The 21,064-nt window shown below is 44.2% G+C and overlaps 1 protein-coding gene across 1 annotated transcript; it reads left to right on the forward strand.

The window, feature by feature from the left end:
• Positions 1-2,050: 2,050 nt before the first annotated feature.
• C1H5orf34 (chromosome 1 C5orf34 homolog) lies at positions 2,051-18,484 on the forward strand. The gene is made up of 12 exons (XM_072136447.1): positions 2,051-2,326; positions 3,684-3,773; positions 8,056-8,600; positions 10,374-10,469; positions 11,052-11,175; positions 11,410-11,501; positions 12,995-13,064; positions 13,984-14,154; positions 14,844-14,974; positions 15,204-15,308; positions 16,154-16,194; positions 17,900-18,484. The coding sequence occupies exons 1-12, from the start codon at positions 2,132-2,134 to the stop codon at positions 18,076-18,078; spliced, it is 1,839 nt and encodes a 612-aa protein (XP_071992548.1). The 5' UTR covers positions 2,051-2,131; the 3' UTR covers positions 18,079-18,484.
• Positions 18,485-21,064: the final 2,580 nt, after the last annotated feature.

A 21,064-nucleotide genomic window follows, 5' to 3' on the forward strand; every position in this document is an offset into this window, starting at 1 on the left:
AGTATCTCATTGACTGGTTGAAGAGCTTCTCTGTTTCAGTGGGAGGTTTTTTATGTCAATTATTTATAATTGTTTTCAAAGAACCAAACAGACATACAATATCAGTGCAGATCAGCAACTGTTTTCACATCGAGATCATTTCCCTTTGTGTGTAAAGCAGACGACAATTGGAGCACAAATAAAACAAACCCTCATACAGCTGTGGCAACAGAAAAATAACAGTTATGGCCTAAAAGAGGAGGTGAGCCCAAAAAACGGAAACGCAAAAACAGAAAAGTGCTATGGCTGCAAACAAGATCACTATTATCAAGGGGAATCGCCAGACTGCAGTCCCAGGCCCGGCCACTAGATGGGGCCCGAGCTGCAGTCTGACTCCTGGCCCTAAATGGACTCAGGCAGTGATTTTACCTCTACTCGTATCCTTTGTGTGACCCAGGCGCCGCTGACCTTGCTTACTCAACAGCGTTTATTTCAGAGAGGTGTGAATACCTGCTGGGAGTACAGGCAGGTGAGTAAGGCCTAGTTATATAAAGATGTTTGGAGAGATCCTTGTACTGTCCGTTCAGGTATTTGTACATTGTAATGAGGTCTCCCCTCAGTCGTCTTTTTTCTAAACTGAATAATCTGTCAGTGTTTTCTAGTTCCCCCATTCCCCTAATAATCCTGGTTGCTCTCCTCTGCACCCGTTCCAGCTCTACTATATCCTTTTTATACACTGGTGCCCAAAACTGTACACAATATTCCATGTGTGGTCTGACCAGGGATTTGTATAAGGGCAGAACTATGTCTTTATCATGAGAATCTATTCCTCTCTTGATCCCATAGTTTTAGTCGCTTTAGCAGCAGCCGGCTGGCTCTGGTCACTAAAATTAAGTTTACCATCCACCAATACCCCCAAGTCCTTTTTTTTTTTTTTAATTTCCTATCTGTTTTACCAAGAAATTTATCACAATTATAATTTTGATTTCCACAACCCAAGTGCATAACTTTACATTTATCTACATTAAACCTCATCAACCATTTCTCTGCCCATCCCTCAAGCTTCCACAAATCCCTCTGTAATGCTAAACTATCGACCTCAGTATTTATTACGTTACACAGCTTAGTATCATCTGCAAATATTGAAACTTGACTGTGTAAACCCACTACAAGGTCATTAATAAAAATATAGCGGCCCCAATACTGACCCCTGTGGCCTCCACTGGTAACATCAACCCAATCTGAGAATGTGCCATTAATGACCACCCTCTGTTTTCTATCACTAAGCCAATTACTTACCCAGATACACAGATTTTCTCCTATTCCCAGCAGTCTCATTTTATATACCAACCTTTCGGTCGGTAAGAGGGAGGGGGGATTGGGGGGAAAGCGGGGAAATGGTGATAAATTGATGGTAATGGGGATTAATCCATTGAAAGAGGATTTGTAAAAGGAATAAGAAGGGCAAGAGAAAGTAAATGGTGAATGGAAGTTAGAAGGGAAAAGGGAAGGAAAAAGAAGAAGAAAGAAGGGAAAGGAAAAAAAAAGGAAGGAAAGAAAGAAAATACGTAATTGTAATTGTTCTGTTGCCATGGATATTAATACAAGGATATATAACAAAAATCGAAGAAGAAGGGAAAGGGAAAAGAGAGGGGGGTGGGTTATATACAGAAGGTTGTGCACTTATATGTATTGTATATGTATCATTGGAATTATTCTATTCTGTGATTTTATGTGCAAATAAAAATTTTCTGCAAGGGGTTATTGATTGTGTAGAAGACGCACCCTTCCTCCTCAAAAGATGTCACTGTACACACTGTACAGCTGATTTGGATGGAAAGCACATAATGTACACTACTCAAGACCGCCGGGTCTGAACATTACCTAGTGGACAGAAGCCTCCTGTATGACTGCACATGCGTACAATGATGAAATGGTGCAGGCCGTGCTTAGACTTGTAGTTCTCACGTGCGCATGCGCAGTAAAACGTTTCTAAAAACGTCAGTTGACTTGTCAAAATGAAAGCGGCTTCTTCCACTACCAAGGCAACCACTCCCTTGTCCAATCAGCAGGTCGGGCTGCCCCGTGACCAATCAGAGTAGCACTGGGCGGGGCTGTCAGTAGCCGGGCAGTTTGAGCCGCGGCGGCTGTGATGGCGGCGGGGCCGCGCGCTCTCCTCCTGTTCTCCGATGACTCGGTGGAGGCTCAGTACCGGGACGGCGCCCGCCTCCGTCTGTCTGCGTGCGGGAGCGAGTTCATGTATGAGCGCCCCCAGCCCGGTGCTCACCCGGCGCGGAGCAAGGAGCGGGCGCGGCACAGGACGGAGTATGCGACCAGCAGCTGCCGGGTGAGAGCCGCCGTGTTATACTGCTCCTCCTGCTCTGTATAAATAAAGCTGATTGCAGAGAGCGCTGTATAGCATGGTCACCCGCTACCAGCACCTCTATACATGCAGCTGTAGGGAAGTGTTCACATGGAGCGTTTTATACAGACCATGGAAAATGACCCCTGACCCTCAGCAAGTAATGAGTGAGGACCAATCCCTTATACTATGGCTAGATCCTGAAAGCCTCCGTATTGGATGAAGGGAAAGTTACCCCAATAGAAAGGGATCAGAGAAGATCCTAAATATCTCAGCACCCCATTGCTCAGATCTGTAATATGTGGTCCTCCATAGATTGGATCCAGCACCAGGGACAGCACATCACATAGCTGTGCATTACAGTTGTAGCTCTAAAGTTATAAAGAAAGTTACAACAACCAGGAAGGTTCCCTGTGATGCACAGCTATGTGACGTGTTATCCGTGGTTCTGGATCCAATCATTATGAACCCGTATGCGCAATGGCGTAACTAGGAGTGGCAGGGCCCCATAGCAGGCTTCTGAATGGGGCCCCCCCCTTCCCATTTCAAAAATATACTTATTTCTATACTCACTTGTGTGAGTTACACACCATACATTGTATACATACACATACAGAATATATACATCACATATATGTACAATGTGCAGCATAATATCTATATAATGACGCACATCCTGCACTTTTTAGTGTGTCAGGTCAGATGATGGGGCCCCTGACACTGTGGGCCCCATAGCAGCTGCTACCACTGTAGCTACGCCCCTGCACATGTGGATCTATGGAGAGTCTCTGTGCTGATGACTTTTGAACCACAATAGATATTACAGATCTGATTGTGACAATCTATTTTGGAGAGATTTGATGCTAAGTGACCACCCACATATCCTGCCCTTTATCCAATATGGCGGCCATGTTCTGCGCCCAAAAGACGCCTCTGCCCATTACTTTCTAATGTTTCGGATATGTAATTGCTCATTTCATTTCTGAAATAAAACTTTGTCCTGAAACTTTTGAACATCTCCCCTTATTTTTGGGTATTTACTCTAGCTGTTTGATGGTTCCCTACATGATCCATAGCTATGTAGATTCTTTTGTGCCTCAATGCCCTGGTCAGACTGGTGTCATTGCTCGTTGTCCTTAAAGGGGTTGGCCAACGTTTTGTCAAAACAGTGTAGTGTTAAAAAAAATATATATATATCTTCTACACCTGAAAAACGTTCGAAAACTCTACCCCTAGGATCCACATATTGGGGGCTGACGTTGTCCTGCTAGCTTATTAAATGTCTTGCCTTTGATGTTGTTACTTTTGTGTAGAGTTTATTTGTATTTTTTCTTTTCCTTAGGAGCAAGTGCTTCAGGCATTAAACTTTCGGAACACGTTTTCCTGCCGCCCGTTCCTCCCCTCAAGTCTTGTAGCTCCGGATAAGGTTGTGGTAGGTCCTGCTGTGATGTCCTGTCCTGTGTGTAGTCACTTCACATGCGCTTGTCTGGGATCCGTTAAATTTTAACCCCTTAAAGGAAACCTACCATTTGATTTGATGCATTATGAAGAAAACATACCTTGAGAATGCTGTAGCTGCACTGATCCAGGATCATATGTTGGTTATTCCCTGAGCTGAGTGGTTTTGCTGATAAAACAGATATAACATTATGATAATGAGGCTCTGTCGCTTCTATGGCTCCTTCAGCGCTACTCCTAGCATGTGAGTTTTTCTCTGCATGAGAGAATGTAATGATGATGTAATCCCTGCATTGTGCCTGAAGGCAGAATAATCAATTGCTGCACCATCCCCAACTGCTGTGTATGAGTGATCCAGCTCAGGTTGATTAGTCATGTCTTGACTAACCTCCAGTTGTAATTACAAGCTCCCGCATGTAATATGTTTATCTTTGCAGCCAGAGGTCGCACTAACATTTTTCCAGAAGGGTAAAAATACTCCTCTCACCATTTTTGGGGAGTATTTTTACCCGAGGAGGAGTATGAAAATTTCGGTAATACACATAGCACACTCACACAACACACACACTCACAACTCACAGCACACACTCCCCACTCACAGCAGAGCACACACTCACACTGCACACAACACACTCACAACACACACTACACTCACCCGGCACTGCTCTTAGGCCCCGTCGATCACAAACGCAGGCAGCTGCGGGCAGGTAGAGATGGAGCAGGACGGGGAGCAGCAGCTTCGTGGCCCACATGCAGTGGCGTAACTAGAAGAGGCTGGGCCCCATGACAAACTTCTGCATGGGGCCCAGCCTCTTCTAGTTACGCCACTGCATGTGGGCCACGAAGCTGCTGCTCCCCGTCCTGCTCCATCTCTACCTGCCCGCAGCTGCCTGCGTTTGTGATCGACGGGGCCTAAGAGCAGTGCCGGGGGTGAGTGTAGTGTGTGCTGTGCAGTGTGAGTGTGTGTTGTGAGTGTAGTGTGTGCAGTGCTGTGACGTGTGCGCCGTGACAGCGGGCACACGGGACAGGAGGAGGGGGTGAGCGATGCTTACCCCCTCATACATACAGCATGTACACACATACAGTATATACAGACACGCTCCATACACAAAACAAATACGCATACGTACAGCATAAACACACACAGCATATTCATACACTCACAGTGCACACACACCCGCACACGCCATACACTCACACAGCATATTCATACTCACAGTGCACACACACCATACACTCACACAGCATATTCATACACTCACAGTGCACACACACCCGCACACACCATACACTCACACAGCATATTCATACACTCACAGTGCACACACACCATACACACACACCCGCACACACCATACACTCACACAGCATATTCATACACTCACAGTGCACACACACCCGCACACACCATACACTCACACAGCATATTCATACACTCACAGTGCACACACACACCCGCACATGCCATACTCGCACAGCATATTCATACACTCACAGTGCACACACACACCCGCACACGCCATACTCGCACAGCATATTCATACACACACCATACACTCACACAGCATATTCATACACGCACAGTGCACACACACCATACACTCACACAGCATATTCATACACGCACAGTGCACACACACCATACACTCACACAGCATATTCATACACGCACAGTGCACACACACCATACACTCACACAGCATATTCATACACGCACAGTGCACACACACCATACACTCACACAGCACATTCATACACTCACAGTGCACACACACACCCGCACATGCCATACTCGCACAGCATATTCATACACTTACAGTGCACACACACACACCCGCACACGCCATACTCGCACAGCATATTCATACACACACCATACACTCACACAGCATATTCATACACGCACAGTGCACACACACCATACATTCACACAGCATATTCATACACTCACAGTGCACACACACCCGCCATACACTCACACAGCATATTCATACACGCACAGTGCACACACACCGTACACTCACAGTGCAACTGCACATACCATGCACAAACAGCCCATACTCTCACACAGCACATACACTCACAGGGTGCACACACACCATACACACACCACAGCACACATACAGACACAACACAGCACACATACAGACACAACACAGCACATACATAGAGGGACTTACAGTCGGCTGTCTGTCGCATTCGGGCGCAGGAGCCGGGAAGCAGAGAAGCCGAGGGGAGCGGAGGAGCCAAGCAGCGGACGAGGGGGGAGGGGGTCAGGGGATAGCGGAGAGCTGGGGAAAGAGCGGCATTGGTGACAGCCCCGCCCCCCCTTCTGATGGGCCCGGTCTCAATGGCGACCGCGGACGGTACGCCACTGCCCACATGTCTCCCCTGGGGCGGGTGCTCTCACTCCGGCCCGCCCCCAGTCACGTGTCCCGCTGAACGGCCCGGCGCGCGCTGCGATCGCGCTACTGACATTTACCTCTTTTGCAGCGCGCGCCGGGCCGTTCTGCCTGCGCGCTACAGGGAATAATTGCCAAGCGTAACTTTACGCATGGCAATTATTTTGGGGGGTAATGGCGCCTCATCACGCGTCTATGACGCGTGGTGAGGCGTTAATGCGACCTCTGTTTGCAGCCATGCTGATCCAGCTTTCCCAAGGTCCTCAATGTTAGAATAGTTTTTTTCAGCAAAACCACTCAGCTCAGGTATTGAACAAGATATGATCCTGCATCAGTGTAGCTACAGCATTCTCAAGGTATGTTTGCTTCTTAACGCATCAAATCATATGGTAGGTTTCCTTTAACGACTTGGTCCTTTTTTGTCTTTTTGTTTCCATTTTTCATTCCCCATCTTCAAAAATCCATAACTTTTTTTATTTTTATTTTTCCATGTACAGAGCTGTGTGAGGGCTTGTTTCCTGCCAAACAAATATTCCATGCCGGGTACTGTGAAGCAGGAAAAAAAAATTCTAATGCAGTGAAAACACACATTTTCTCCATTATCTTGGGGGCTTGGTTTTTACAGGTTTCTCTCAGCGCTCCATACGACACATCTCCATTATTATTTGGGTCGTTCCGATTACAGTCATATTACATTTATATAAGTTTTAATTCTTTTTTAAAAAATTAAAACCTGTACAAAAAAAACAAATAGTCTTTGTTTTGCCAGTTTGCGGTGCTAATGATTTTTTATACTTCGATACATGGAGATTTGTGAGGTGTCATCTTTTGCGGGGTGAGCTGACGTTTTCTTTGCTCCAACTTTAGGGAATGTGCGATCTTTTGATCGCTTTTAATAAAAAATTTTCTATGGTTCAAAATGGCAAAAAAAAGGCCCTTTGGACGTCCGGGCACCATATTCCATTACTGGCTTCAACACTGGGAATAGCCATTATTATATATTGATAGATCGGAGATTTTGGGGCACAGCGATACCTAACATTTAAAGTTTTTAGGTATTTTTTTTTTTTACTATTTTTACGCACCCCCTAGGTTTTCTGATCCTCCCTTATTGTAGTTTATTATGGCTGTTCTTGATGACAGGTTCCCTTTAAAGGGCTTGTACCAAATTAGCATAGTTTCCCTTATCCCCAAGATGGGTATAACAAGCTGATCAGTGAGGTTCTGAATGCTGTGAGAATGGATCACCAATGATCAGGAATGGGGGCCCATTCTCACTAATTGATGGAGCGGTAAGTCACACATGTCCTGCCGTTCCTTCCAGGAGTTGCTGGACACAGCGCTCAGATATCTCCAGCACCTTCGGGCACTGTCGGAGTATTGGAGATAGTGGAGTGCTGTGCTATGCAACTTGTGACACTCCTATAAATTGATTGGATCAGTAGGGCACAAACTGCACCTTTTAGTGAGACCAGGACCCTCATGCTCGGTGGGGGTCCCAGTTATTGGACGCTCACCAATCACATTGTTATTTCCTATCCTGGGGATGAGGCATGTGAACAGGAGGAGTGTCTCAGAGCTGGATATCCAGGATGATGGACTCGCTTGTGATGACGGACACTGATGCGCAGGAGCTTGTGATTTCCCTTCACATTAAATAATATTCTCATTACATGTCATCATCATTAATCAAAGCCACAAACCCTCTGCAGCTCAGCTCCTGGGCTACTGTATGTTATGTGTAGAGACAGCGCCACCCATGTCTGTAGGCTGTGTGTAGTATTGCAACTCAACCTCATTCAACTCAATTTGGTTGGATGCATAAAGTGATGTTTCATCTTCTTCTCTCGTCAGACTCTCTTGGTGGAGATCTCTGAAGTTACGTGGCCCGCCGTGGAGGATGGAGCCGGTTGTGTAACACGCCTGGAGGACGGCAGTGTAAGAGTTTCCTCACTGGATGGACATGCTCATTTCTACATGAATGCTCTACAGAGAGAAATCACCGTGAAGTTTTTATGTCAGCTCAGCAGCGCCCCCTGTCCTGCAGAAACGTCAACCCACAAACAGAATGCTGAGGTCACGGCCGCAGGGGTCATAGCCACAAGAAACCAGAACAGGTCAAAATACTCGTCCTCTGCCCTGCAAGAGGAGCCCCGGTCATGTCTGACCAAGCATTCCCTGCAGTACACCTGGCTGCTGCAGCGCTTCTCTGTAGCCGACTGTCCGCAGGCCTTCCACTACCCGATGGGATTAGCTCTTCAGCATCACAGAGACTCACCAGGTGATATAACGCAATCTGCGGACACAGAAGACATCACAACCAGCTCTGATGAAGGTAGAAGAGTATCTGCATTACCAAGAGCACTACCCCTCACCTGTACTGCCGCACACCTGCACAGGTAACACCTCACCCCCCGCACATGGCAGAGGGGATACATAGCAGGGATCAGATAGCGCGACCATTATAGGGTTATTCAAAGATTAAATGTAATCTCCTGCCCACACACTAGGGGGTTGTTGAGTCTGACTTATAGGACCCCCAGTTTTTAAATTCAAGAACAAGGGTCCAGTTTTCGTGACTAAATGGAGCACTGGGACCAGGCATGTATACTGCTGCACCATCCATTGGACCAGGGATAGCAGAGGGCATTGTCATACAGGATGGAGAGGCAGGACAAATGCTCAACCTGCCGCCCAATCATTTTTGGGAACGGGGCCCTATTCTTGTTATTGGTGACAGTTATAGTAGATAGACCCCCGAGGATCAGCAAGTTATTCCCTACTGTGTGGATATTGAAAGGCCTGGGTTTGATTTCTCCTCTACAGTCTTGACTCCTGGACCAATTCTGTGTCCTGTGCTGTTTGTATGTAGAGGACTTACCGTATATTCTCAAGTATAAGCTGAGTTTTTTTAGCAGAAAAAAATGTGCTGAAAAACCCTTACTTGGCTTATACTAAAGTCAAGAAAAAAAAAGTGTACTCGCCTTCTGATGGGGCTGGCTGGCTATATACTACAGGGGGCTGTGACCAATGCATTTCCCACCCTCAGCTTATACTCGAGTCCATAGATTTTTCCAGTTTTTTGTGTTAAAATGAGGGGTCTCGGCTTATACTCAAGTATATACGGTACATATACTCTTGAGTCTATAGCAAAGGGGTCCGTGCTCTTTTCTTAGGGTCCTGGGACAGGAATGTCCTCCTTGATGTTAATATATGGTTAGAAAGTCATCCATGAATCTCAAGGAGCGAGACATTTAGAAACGTCTCAATAGCATAAGAAATTCTTATGACGGACGATCTGGAGACTATTCGACACATGTCCCCAAACCTGTGACTGTCACTCACTTTTACTTAAAGGGATTTATTCAGAAGACAATTATTACTACTATGACCTATGGACATATAGGACGGGATAACATTAGACCAGATCTGGTTATCAGAGTTAAGTGGCCAACAGCTATGTTTAAAGAGGTTGTTATGGATTAGTAAAAAACATGGCCGGCTCTACCAAAAAAAGGGCTGTACCTGTCTACAGGTTTATTGAGACATTACAGGTGGGATCCATAGTTGGATGTGCATGCTGGGTCCCATCAAGTGTTCATGGCAGTAAGAGCGGATCAGCCTCTGCTAGCTGTCATTCAGAACATCTTGTGCAGCAGATGTAGGTTCTGTAGGGAATTTTAGGGATGTCGTGACCATTGTGTAGCACATCTGTCATATAGCGTATACTATAGATAAGCAGGTTAGCAAAGGGGCTTTAAAGGATTTATTCCATAAATACTTGACAGAGGGCAATAATAGACCCATCTCTAACTAAAGCCCCAAGGCTCAATATTCCTTCTGCTATGGAGGAAACAGCATAGAAATCTATCTCGCTGTGTAATGTTGTCTTTGTCGCGCTTGACTTGTGCTTAGAGATCAACATCTGGGACCCGCACCCATCCTGTGACTATACCTTAAATGTCTCCTATGGGAAAACCCCTATAATGTCCCTTCCTTGCAGGATCATGTCACTAGTGGGATAAATCTGCCGTCCATATACATATGAATAGGGTTCTTTTGGCAACAATAACCCGTTCTAGCTCGTGTCCGATGCTTTATTGTATCAGTACTGAGCAGATGAATGCAGCGTGAGCGCCATTGTCATCCCTGACCGCAATGTCTTATTACAGGTTCAGCTTCTGTAAGTTTTCTTTGGAAGAAGACGACGCGTTGGCAGTAAATCCATTGTCCTTGAAAGTGGTGATGTCCGATGGTGTCCTGTACAGGTGAGAGATTATATTGCACACGCTGCTAGAGACCTTGCGCATTGATCGATGCTATCAATGACTTTTATAAAAAGCTGTCTGGTTGCCCTTAGTTCTAGGTTGATCCTATAATTGATGTTTTAGATATATAATGAGGCATCATTTGATATGAATGAGGTTTGTGTAATACTGCATTTGCCCTGTGGAGGAGCTGTAGAAAATTTGAATAGGTCAACAGACCTCACAAATAAGAAGGGGGTGAGGACCTAGGTTAAATCATATTATTGGGGATCTATATGCAGGCAACCCCATCGGTTATGTTATTGACATCCCCAATTATCTTGATTTGTGGGGGTCCCAGCATTAAGACTTCTGCACTGGATAGATGGTAATGTCCGTCCCTTTAATGTTATAAATACAATGATTCTGCGCTGATTATGTACACTGCCCCCTACTGGCATGTGCATGCCCCTGTACCCATTCTATGCCCCCCAGTACAGTGCTGGGTAGACTGGCAGGGACTGTACTATGTTAGGAGGGTGCTCCAGGCCATATACACTGAGTATTATTCTGCACTTAAACAATTCATCTTTTTTCCATCAGATTCATTTTGGACAGAACCAACTTGGTGGAAATTCACCCGGGCGATGGGTCTGTTTTTATCTCGGAGGGTGATTGTATGGGAAAATATTTTAAGCATTACTTCATGAAAGATGATACTAAACAGGTAGGTAATATGTAGCCCCCAACCCCAGTTACAGGATATAACATGGGGGGCATCAGTCATGAGATATTTTATAGAACATGAAGCTGCAGGTCCTTTACCAGGTCCTGACGGAGGCTTCTTCTAGTGTTATTATGGATTTTTCCCCCTGTTGTAGTTGTGTGTCCCCCAAAACATTTTCTACGTCTTGACCTTGAATCCTTGTGGTTACATGAAGTTGTCCTTGTATGTCATTAGATAGAAGACCGCCTGTATAGTAGGAGAGATCTCCCTCCGGACACACCGCGAGCTCTGTATTCTGTGCGCTCCGTCATATCCCAGGCTACAAGGTCAGTGTCCTGCTCTGCATACAAACCTAACCGTGTGTCTGTACCCATCCAAACCCTCAAAGTAACTCATTCTCAGACTGCACTGCTGGTGAAAGGTTAGTAGAGTTTGGGGGTGCTACTAGTAAGTCTACTCCCGCCTAGTGGGTGCATGAGCCCACACATGTGCTTGATTTTGTAGTCTTAGGCTACATTCACACGGCCGTATGGGGGATGTATATACAGCTGACGTAGATACTCCATTTATATGTCCCCCATAGACGGCAATGGGTGCACCACGCTGTGCGGGAGTTACGTCATATAACCGGGAGAAAGATAGAATGTGTCCAATCTTTCTCCATAATACGGCATGTGCGCCATACATCGCTATGGAGAGGGGCGGGGGTGACCAGTGCTCGCCTTCTCCTCCTCTCCCTGACACTGACGGTGGGCACAACGTTGTGTGAATGTATCCTTAGGAAAGCTGGGTTGTGTTACTAGCAACAACCTCACTAACCGATTTGACTTGTACCTGTGGCTTTGCCTCCTTTGAGAGCTTCAGCCTTTCCCTATTCTCAAGATTCTGTCTTCTGCATACATACAACTTCCTCTCTCACTGCTCCAACCTGTCCTTAAAGGGAACCTGTCATCAGAAATTGGCTTAACAAACTATTACCAGTGTGTTGTCAACCGGCTGAACTGCTTCTTGATCATGTTTTTTCATCAAGAAAATCAACTTTGAAGTTGGGTGTTAACTGGTTTTATAAACCAGTCAGGGAGCTGGAGAGTTTATCACTGAAGTCAAGCTCTTCCCACCTCTGAACACCTCCTCCCCTGCTGGACATTCAGGGATTATTATTATCATTAAAGGGCATCTACCACCAGGATGAAAGACTGGAGCCCCTAAGGCTCATTTGCATACAATCCTTCATCCTGGTGGTAGATGCCCTTTAAGTCAATAAAGGCACATGGGCAACTTATGTAAAAAAGTGGCCAGCCCCTTTAAAGGAAATCCAAAATCAAGCAAGATAAACCAGGGACACTTACCCATCGATCCAGACACCATGTGGTCATTTCATTTGTTATCCATGGCGTCCTTCCTTCTAAAATTAACGTTACCAGTGCCCCTCTGTGCTGTAGCTTTACAGGCTGTTACGCTGTAGAGGAGTATGTCTATCCCTCCCACTGTGTGCTTAAAAATTCTCTGCTGCCTTGAGATTACAGCAGGCAGAGTGAGGGAAAGTGCTGGGCGAGACAGTGTAGCAGCCTGTGAAGTTTTGATAATGGAACATGAAGCAGAGAGCGTTGCTTCTTTTGAATAGGGCCTAAGCTGCAGTGACTCAGCTACACAGAGGACGGAGCTCTCTGCTTCCTGTTGTTCTGAGAACAGCTGTTCTATGGGGACGCGGGGCATTGAACCCCCACTAATCTGATAATGGACAGTAATAGATGTTTCCTTTATGTCAGTGTGTATGTATGAATTGTCTTGTTTCCTCTGTGTTTGTTTCATTCTCCAGGTTTCTGGAATCTTGCTGTAGGCACAAGCTCTCCATAAATCCCCTGTCACACACCTGCTGCTGGAGGACGGTAAGACGGACCGGGACCTGTCATTTCCATATCTATTTGAATAGGCTAATTATACTGTCACCATGCAAAAGGGGAAAAGCTGAATCTCCTCTCAGCCAGAAGGTTATGGAAATATCTGCAGTTATTTGCACTTTAATTTTCAAAATCTTAGGAAATTAAATGATTGCATAAAAGTGTGAGATGTTTACTGTGGCCAGAACAGACTGCTGGGAAATGTTATTGTATCCTGTGTAAGTTCAAACTTATCGGAGGTTTTTTTATTATTTGCTTTTTTTTTTTTTTTTTTTACTATTTTCACACCTCTCCGCTATGTATATACATAATATCCTGGAGTATAGGAGCTCACACCTCTCCGCTATGTATATACATAATATCCTGGAGTATAGGAGCTCACACCTCTCTGCTGTGTATATACATAATATCCTGGAGTATAGGAGCTCACACCTCTCCGCTATGTATATACATAATACCCTGGAGTATAAGGAGCTCACACCTCTCCGCTATGTATATACATAATATCCTGGAGTATAGGAGCTCACACCTCTCCGCTATGTATATACATAATATCCTGGAGTATAGGAGCTCACACCTCTCCGCTATGTATATACATAATATCCTGGAGTATAGGAGCTCACACCTCTCCGCTATGCATATACATAATATCCTGGAGTATAGGAGCTCACACCTCTCCGCTATGTATATACCTAATATCCTGGAGTATAAGGAGCTCACACCTCTCCGCTGTGTATATACATAATATCCTGGAGTATAGGAGCTCACACCTCTCCGCTGTGTATATACATAATACCACTATGTGTAACGACATGCAGAGCCCCCCATCCATCATACATAAGTTATTATAGAATACTTATTTGGGCTGGTCCGATACTTCTGTCATCAGATACATCCTTTCTTTTAGGGTTCTGGCCCAGACTCCAGAGCTGTCGTTCCGACGCTGCTCCAGCAGTCATTCATCCAGAACCAAGGAAGATTTGCCGTCTACTCCAATAACACGGTGTGCGCCAGCTTTGTGGACGGTGTCCTGTTATACATGATCTGGAATTTTGCCAACTTTAATATAAATGAGGAGGTAACGGGGATAGTTCATATCTTTTTACAACATCATTTTGTCTGTGTATATACAACACAAGAATCACAATACAGGCGGTCCCCTGAACACTCGACTTACATACGACCCATAGTTACAAACGGACCTCTGGATATTGGTAATTTATTGTACTTTAGTCCTAGGCTACAATGATCAGCTGTAACACTCATCAAATGTGTCTGTAATGAAGCTTTAGTGTTAATATTGTTTCTTTGACAATTGGATTTTAAAAATGTTGGGTTGTCATGAGACCAAAAAAGTTCTGGCTGGGATTACAATGATAAAATATACAGTTCCGACTTACATACAAACTCAACTTAAGAACAGATCTACAGACCCTATCTTGTATGTAACCCGGGGACTGCCTGTACTGGATTATCATGTTGAAGGAACGTTTACTGCATATAGATTTTCAGCTATATAATTATAGGTCAGACATCCCCTACACCCCACCAATCCGATAGATTTATAATCTGTTTTTTGTGTACAGTCGTCATTGGTTTCAGAAGCTGGAAGAGCAGTGCCATTCATTGTGTAGTGGCCAGGGTGTGCTACTGCAGCTCAGATCTAATTCACAGGGGGTATAAAGGATCTGCTGATGAGTGGAGCTGATGGATGTATAACCAAGTAAACTCCTAATAGATAATATATTGCATCTTTTCCTCTCTTAGTGTCCTGACACCACAACTTTCCAGAAATCCTCTAGCACTGTTGGATATGAACAGTTTGGTTGGTGCTGTTTACGATATCCAGATGGATCATCAAAACTGGTGGAGATGGACAATCCAGGAGAATATGCAAGGTATGACTGCCATGTGCTGAGTTATGGCTCCTTTAAGTCATTTGTGCCCTGATTCTTAGTAAGTAAATCTCTGCATTATATTAATAATTTACTTATAGTAGAGCCGAGCTGCAATACCAGACACCACCCATGACCGGGTGTGGCGCTGTTTCTGATATAAGCAATGTGTTTCCAATCCTGGACAAACTTTTTACAATACTTTCTACTTTAATCTGTGTTTATTTTAAAGGTATATAAAAACCGCTGTGTCCTGGTGCCGATGGCTGGATGAGAAGGAATTGGGAGAATTGGTGACCCCTGTTACTAAAGACACTGACATGGTGCAAGGACTTGGGTGAGTTAGCCTCCCGTGGAGTGTTATAGGACAACCTGGTTAATCCTCTTTTGTTTTGGAAGTAGCCTGTTATACATGTGGTGATATACATGATCTATAACACATGACAGCCCACGGATCCATAATGCATCACTTCTGTAAAAGCTTGCCTAATTTTTATAATTTTGGTCCGCTTTTGTTAATCCATAGTGAAGTTCACAGTAAACTCTTGAGATATATGTATTTGTGATGGACTGTTTACTTTTCTCTAAGTTGTGACTCTTGGAGCTGCGACTGATTTCCCATCAGGATAAAGTTTTATTCTCTTCTCTATATTTTATGAAAGAAAATCACCCCTGCAGAGAAATAACAGTGTAACGATGCAGTGCATTTAAAAATTCATACTCACAGAGCATAAAGATAAGGAGAAGAGGATAAAGCTTCTAGGGATGTAACTCCTTACAGAACCAGATAGTATTTCACTAAATTCAGCTCTGGAAGAAAAAAAGTGAAATACTCTCCAGGTTTGTGATGAGTTCTTACAGCTTGATATAGGTTGACACAACTTTTTTTTACTTTTTTAATTTTTGTGGGAAGTGGCCTTTTTAGATTCTAGAAAGAGAAATCCACCATGTAAACACTGTTACCAATCAAACATCAGTTGTGGGGTTGGAGGCCGATGTTTGGGTCTCTTCTGTGGATATTCAGTTCTCATGGTGTGGATCCTGCATACATTTAGTGGGGCAGACCCACTTGTGACTTGCTGACCCGGTCAATGCTGCTGTGATCCCTGTGGATTTTTCCTGCATTGAATGTTTTTTATATTAATGGTTTATCCTGTTGTGTGTTTTTATTTTCTTCTCTAGGATGGTGGAGTGTGAACTGGAAAAAATACAGAGGTTTAACTGTATCCTTAAAGGGAACCTGCCAGGAAGATTTGGGACACCAAACCACCCACAGGTCCTTATGGATTGCCCTGTGTGTGTGTTTTTTTTTTTTTTTTCCTTCGCTTTCAGACAAGTGGAGCCAATGTATTACACTCCGGCTTCACTGTGCAAGTGCCGTAGGTTCAGCGCATGAGCAGTAAGGTCAGGATTCTGTCCCAGCTTCACTTCCTGCATCCGTGATATGGGGGGTCGACGTGGGATCTGAAGATTTGAGTCCAATGTGCCTCATCGGACTCGCATCAAGGTGAGTATATAAGTTTCTTTTTTTTACATAAGGACCTTTAGTCGGTTTAGGCTCCCGAGTCTTTCTGTCGATGGCGCCCACCAGTTTGTCTTCAGCGTGTGCTCTATATAGACTATCCGTGCAGAGCGCTCAACTCCCACTTTGCAAACAAATGCTGAAGACAAAGTTGTAGGTGGCATCAACCCGGGCTACTGGCGTGTGGAGTAGCCTTTTATTCCCACTCCACAGCAAGGCTACTACACGCTCCATTAGCCACTGCTGCTTATTTACATAACACTACGAAAAGCTTTATGTTAAATTATACTTATTTGATTGTTACGCAAAATATACTATGAGAAAGAGGGTTTCCGCATGAACCGAGCAGTGGATCTACCTTATTATGTAAAGGAAACCTACCATCACGGATTTAACGCCACAGCAATCGCATAGTGGAAACTCCATCAGCGTAAGATCTGCTGTAAAACTCAACGACAGAACAGGCCAAATAGGGATCAATCCGAGGTCAAAATTCATAGATGGGGATTGGGGTCTCTGAGCTCTAGTGAATGCAGATGACTATGAACCTACAGCAAAGCATTAAACCTGCCATAAAGGGGTTTTTCACAATACAGGCAGTCCCCGGGTTACGTACAAGATAGGGTCCGGAGGTTTGTTCTTAAGTTGAATTTGTGTGTAAGTCGAAACTGTATATTTTATAATTGTAGATCCAGACAAAAAAATTTTTGGCCCCAATGACAATTGGAGTTTAAACTTTTTTTGCTGTAATGGGACCAAGGATTATCAATAAAGATCCATTACAGACACCTTACAGCTGATTATTACAGTCTGGGACTATAGTAAAGCATTCAGAGAGCTTCAACAGAGGTCAGAGGGGTCTGTCTGTAACTATGGGTTGTCTGTAAGTCGGGTGTCCTTAAGTAGGGGACCGCCTGTAATTAAATTTTTTTAGGACATTAAAAATAAAATATCCTTCAAAGAGTTAATTCACAGAGAGATCAGTATTAGTTGGAGGAGTCGGTATAAAATGATCACTGCCCAACTCCTTATCACATAAGTGTATAAAGGGTCACTGGAGGTCGTCTATTCCTGACTCGCTGGAAAGGTGAGAGTGAATTATACATGGAGCTGAGCACCTGTGTGATAAGGAGTTGAGCATTGATTGTTTTATTTCCGCTTCCCAGTTTCCAGTGTGCTTTATACGGCTCCAGCGGGTGCAGGGATCACTGCGCACCACCTGTAGGCATCGGTATAATAGGAACCTGATGTGCAAAGGGAACCTCATACAGTAATTATTGTGCAGTCATAAACAATGAATACAGGAAAACCCATGTAAAGGAATAGAGTTACATTTTATTTTGCTGCCTGGAGAACATTACTGTAGCTTTATAATATTTCCATTTCTCCTTAATATAAATGTTCAGTTCTTCTGGAGAACAGCAGTGTGAATAGTCGCAGAAATGGTAATGCAGCAGCCGCCCTGCCGGGTAATACGGACAGCGCCGTACAGGATGGAATCGGGGAGATGAATATACAGTCTATTCTAGAGAAGACATCGAAAGCCATACAAGATATTGACCTGCTGCTTTCCTCTAGAAAGTAACAAGTGCAGATGTGATTCCGGTGGAGAAGGATATTACGTGTTATCACAGCCGCTACATACATACGTATAGATCAGGTTTTACCTTGTCTAATCATGAGTTCATTAAATGTAGATTTTCAGAACACAAGGTAATAAATCTGAGTACATTGACTACATCTTCCTGGCATGACATCACATCTGCTGAAAGATCTCTTCCATAGTTGACCCTGTGATGAGACATTAAAGGCGCATCATAGGAACATAGTTATTGTGTTATGGTTCCTGAATTTGCTGATGGGACCCTAGATAAAAATTTCTTAAGAAATTTGTCTAGAAATTGATGAAAATCCTAGCCAAACTTCTTAGTCCTACAGATGATAATTCTACCCATAGGTTCCCATTAAGACTTCATATAAACACTTTGGACCTGTTTAAAATCACATTTTTATTCAATAAAAATAAAATAAAGTAAATTTAATGTAAAAAAAGTGGCTTTTTATATTGGGGAATTCTCTATATAGAACTTGACTGAAGTGGTGAAAAAAAAAATCACTTACCAAAATTTTTATTTCTTGGAATATTGGGCAGCACAACACACACAGGTTTTTTAATGTGCATTAATACTTCTAAATTTATTCCAATAGGTAACAAAGTATAGACGGGCTAGATTACACCCCGCGTGGCTTACAGCTACAGTTAAAAGGGCAATTAATGAGAAAAAGAGGACATTTAAAAATATAAATCTGATGGGTCACCTGAGGCTTTCAATACTTACAAAAAACTTACCAAAATCTGTAAAAAGGAAATCAGCCAAAATACAAAATGAAATACAGGTGGCTAAAGATAGCAAAACAAATCCCAAGAAATTTTTTAGGTATATCAATGCAAAAAAAAAATGGGTCACAACAGGTTGGACCCCTTTATTCTGAAAATGGGGCATCGGTGACTGGAGACCAAGAGAAGGCAGAGATACTTAATAGGTTTTTTAGCTCCGTTTATACAATAGAAGAGAGAACGTCTGACTTGGGTGGTGCCAGTGCGGGTCATGGATCCTGTGATATACTAGGCTGGCTAAATGTAGACATGATCCAATCTAAGCTCAATAAAATCAATGTGTACAAAGCTCCTGGACCAGATGGGTTACACCCCAGAGTTCTTAAAGAACTCAGTTCTGTTATTGCTGTACCGCTGGCTAAAATCTTCAGGGATTCTGTAATGTCTGGTGTGGTGCCAAGTGACTGGCGCAAGGCAAATGTGGTGCCAATATATAAAAAGGGCTCTAGAACTTCGCCTGGCAATTACAGGCCTGTAAGCTTAAAGGGAACCTACCACCACAAATCTACCTATAAAGGTATATTGGGTGGTAGGTGGATCAATGGGACGTGAGGATAGCCCTTTTAAGGGCTAATCCTCACGTCCCTGCACTTTTTTGAGAACTTTAATTTGATATTTATTCAAATGTACTTATGTGGCTACCGGGGCGTGGAGTAGCCGCTTATGAGATTACACGAGGCGGCTACTCCACGCCCCGGTAGCCACTTTACTCCTCCTACTCACCCATCTTCGGCGCGCAGCTCCGCGTAGCTGCGCGCCCTCGTCCGGCGAGCCTGCCGTCTGCGCATGCGCAGAAGAGCAGGCCCGCGCCTGCGCGGTCACAACTCCGAAACAGGCGCGGGCCTGCTCTTCTGCGCATGCGCAGACGGCAGGCTCGCCGGACGAGGGCGCGCAGCTACGCGGAGCTGCGCGCCGAAGATGGGTGAGTAGGAGGAGTAAAGTGGCTACCGGGGCGTGGAGTAGCCGCCTCGTGTAATCTCATAAGCGGCTACTCCACGCCCCGGTAGCCACATAAGTACATTTGAATAAATATCAAATTAAAGTTCTCAAAAAAGTGCAGGGACGTGAGGATTAGCCCTTAAAAGGGCTATCCTCACGTCCCAATGATCCACCTACCACCCAATCTACCTTTATAGGTAGATTTGTGGTGGTAGGTGCCCTTTAACTTCCATTGTGGGGAAATTATTGGAAGAGTTAGTAAAAGACTATATACTGGAGTATGTGACATCATATAGTATAATAAGTGACAGCCAGCATGGGTTTACTAAGAATAGAAGTTGTCAAACTAACCTTATCTGCTTCTATGAAGAGGTGAGCAGGTGCCTGGATGGAGGAGCAGCTGTGGATATTGTGTTCTTGGACTTTGCAAAGGCATTTGACACTGTCCCTCATAGACGCCTGATGGTTACAATTAGGGCTATTGGTTTGGCAGAAATCATTTGCAATTGGATTGAAAACTGGCTGAAGGATCGTATCCAGAGAGTTGTGGCCAATGATTCCTACTCGGAATGGTCACCAGTTATGAGTGGTGTACCCCAGGGTTCTCTGCTTGGCCCACTACTATTTAATATATTTATTAATGATATAGAGGTAGGAATTAATAGCACTGTGTCTATTTTTGCAGATGACGCCAAACTGTGTAGTGTAATACAGTCTATGGAGGATGTTCATAGGCTGCAGGTGACTTGGACAAACTGAATGTTTGGTCGTCCACTTGGCAAATTAGGTTCAATGTGGATAAATGTAAGGTTATGCACCTGGGGTCTAATAATCCACAGGCAGCATATGTACTTGGGAGAGTAAATCTGGGAGAGTCCCTTGTTGAGAAGGACCTGGGGGTACTAGTAGATCATAAATAAGAGCATGCAATGTCAATGAGCTGCCACTAAAGCCAGTAGGATCTTGTCATGTATGAGAAGTGGTATGGACTCTCGGGATAGGGATGTAATATTACCACTATACAAGGCATTGGTTCGGCCTCACCTGGAATATGCTGTCCAGTTCTGGGCACCGGTCCATAAAAAGGATGCCCTGGAGCTGGAGAGGGTTCACCGAAGAGCCACAAAACTGATAAGGGGTATGGAGGGTCTTAGTTATGAGGAAAGATTAAAACAACTAGAATTATTTAGTCTGGAAAAGAGACGACTATGAGGGGACATGATTAATTTATATA

This window comes from Engystomops pustulosus, chromosome 1 (assembly GCF_040894005.1).
Source record: "Engystomops pustulosus chromosome 1, aEngPut4.maternal, whole genome shotgun sequence".
NCBI lineage: Eukaryota > Metazoa > Chordata > Amphibia > Anura > Leptodactylidae > Engystomops > Engystomops pustulosus.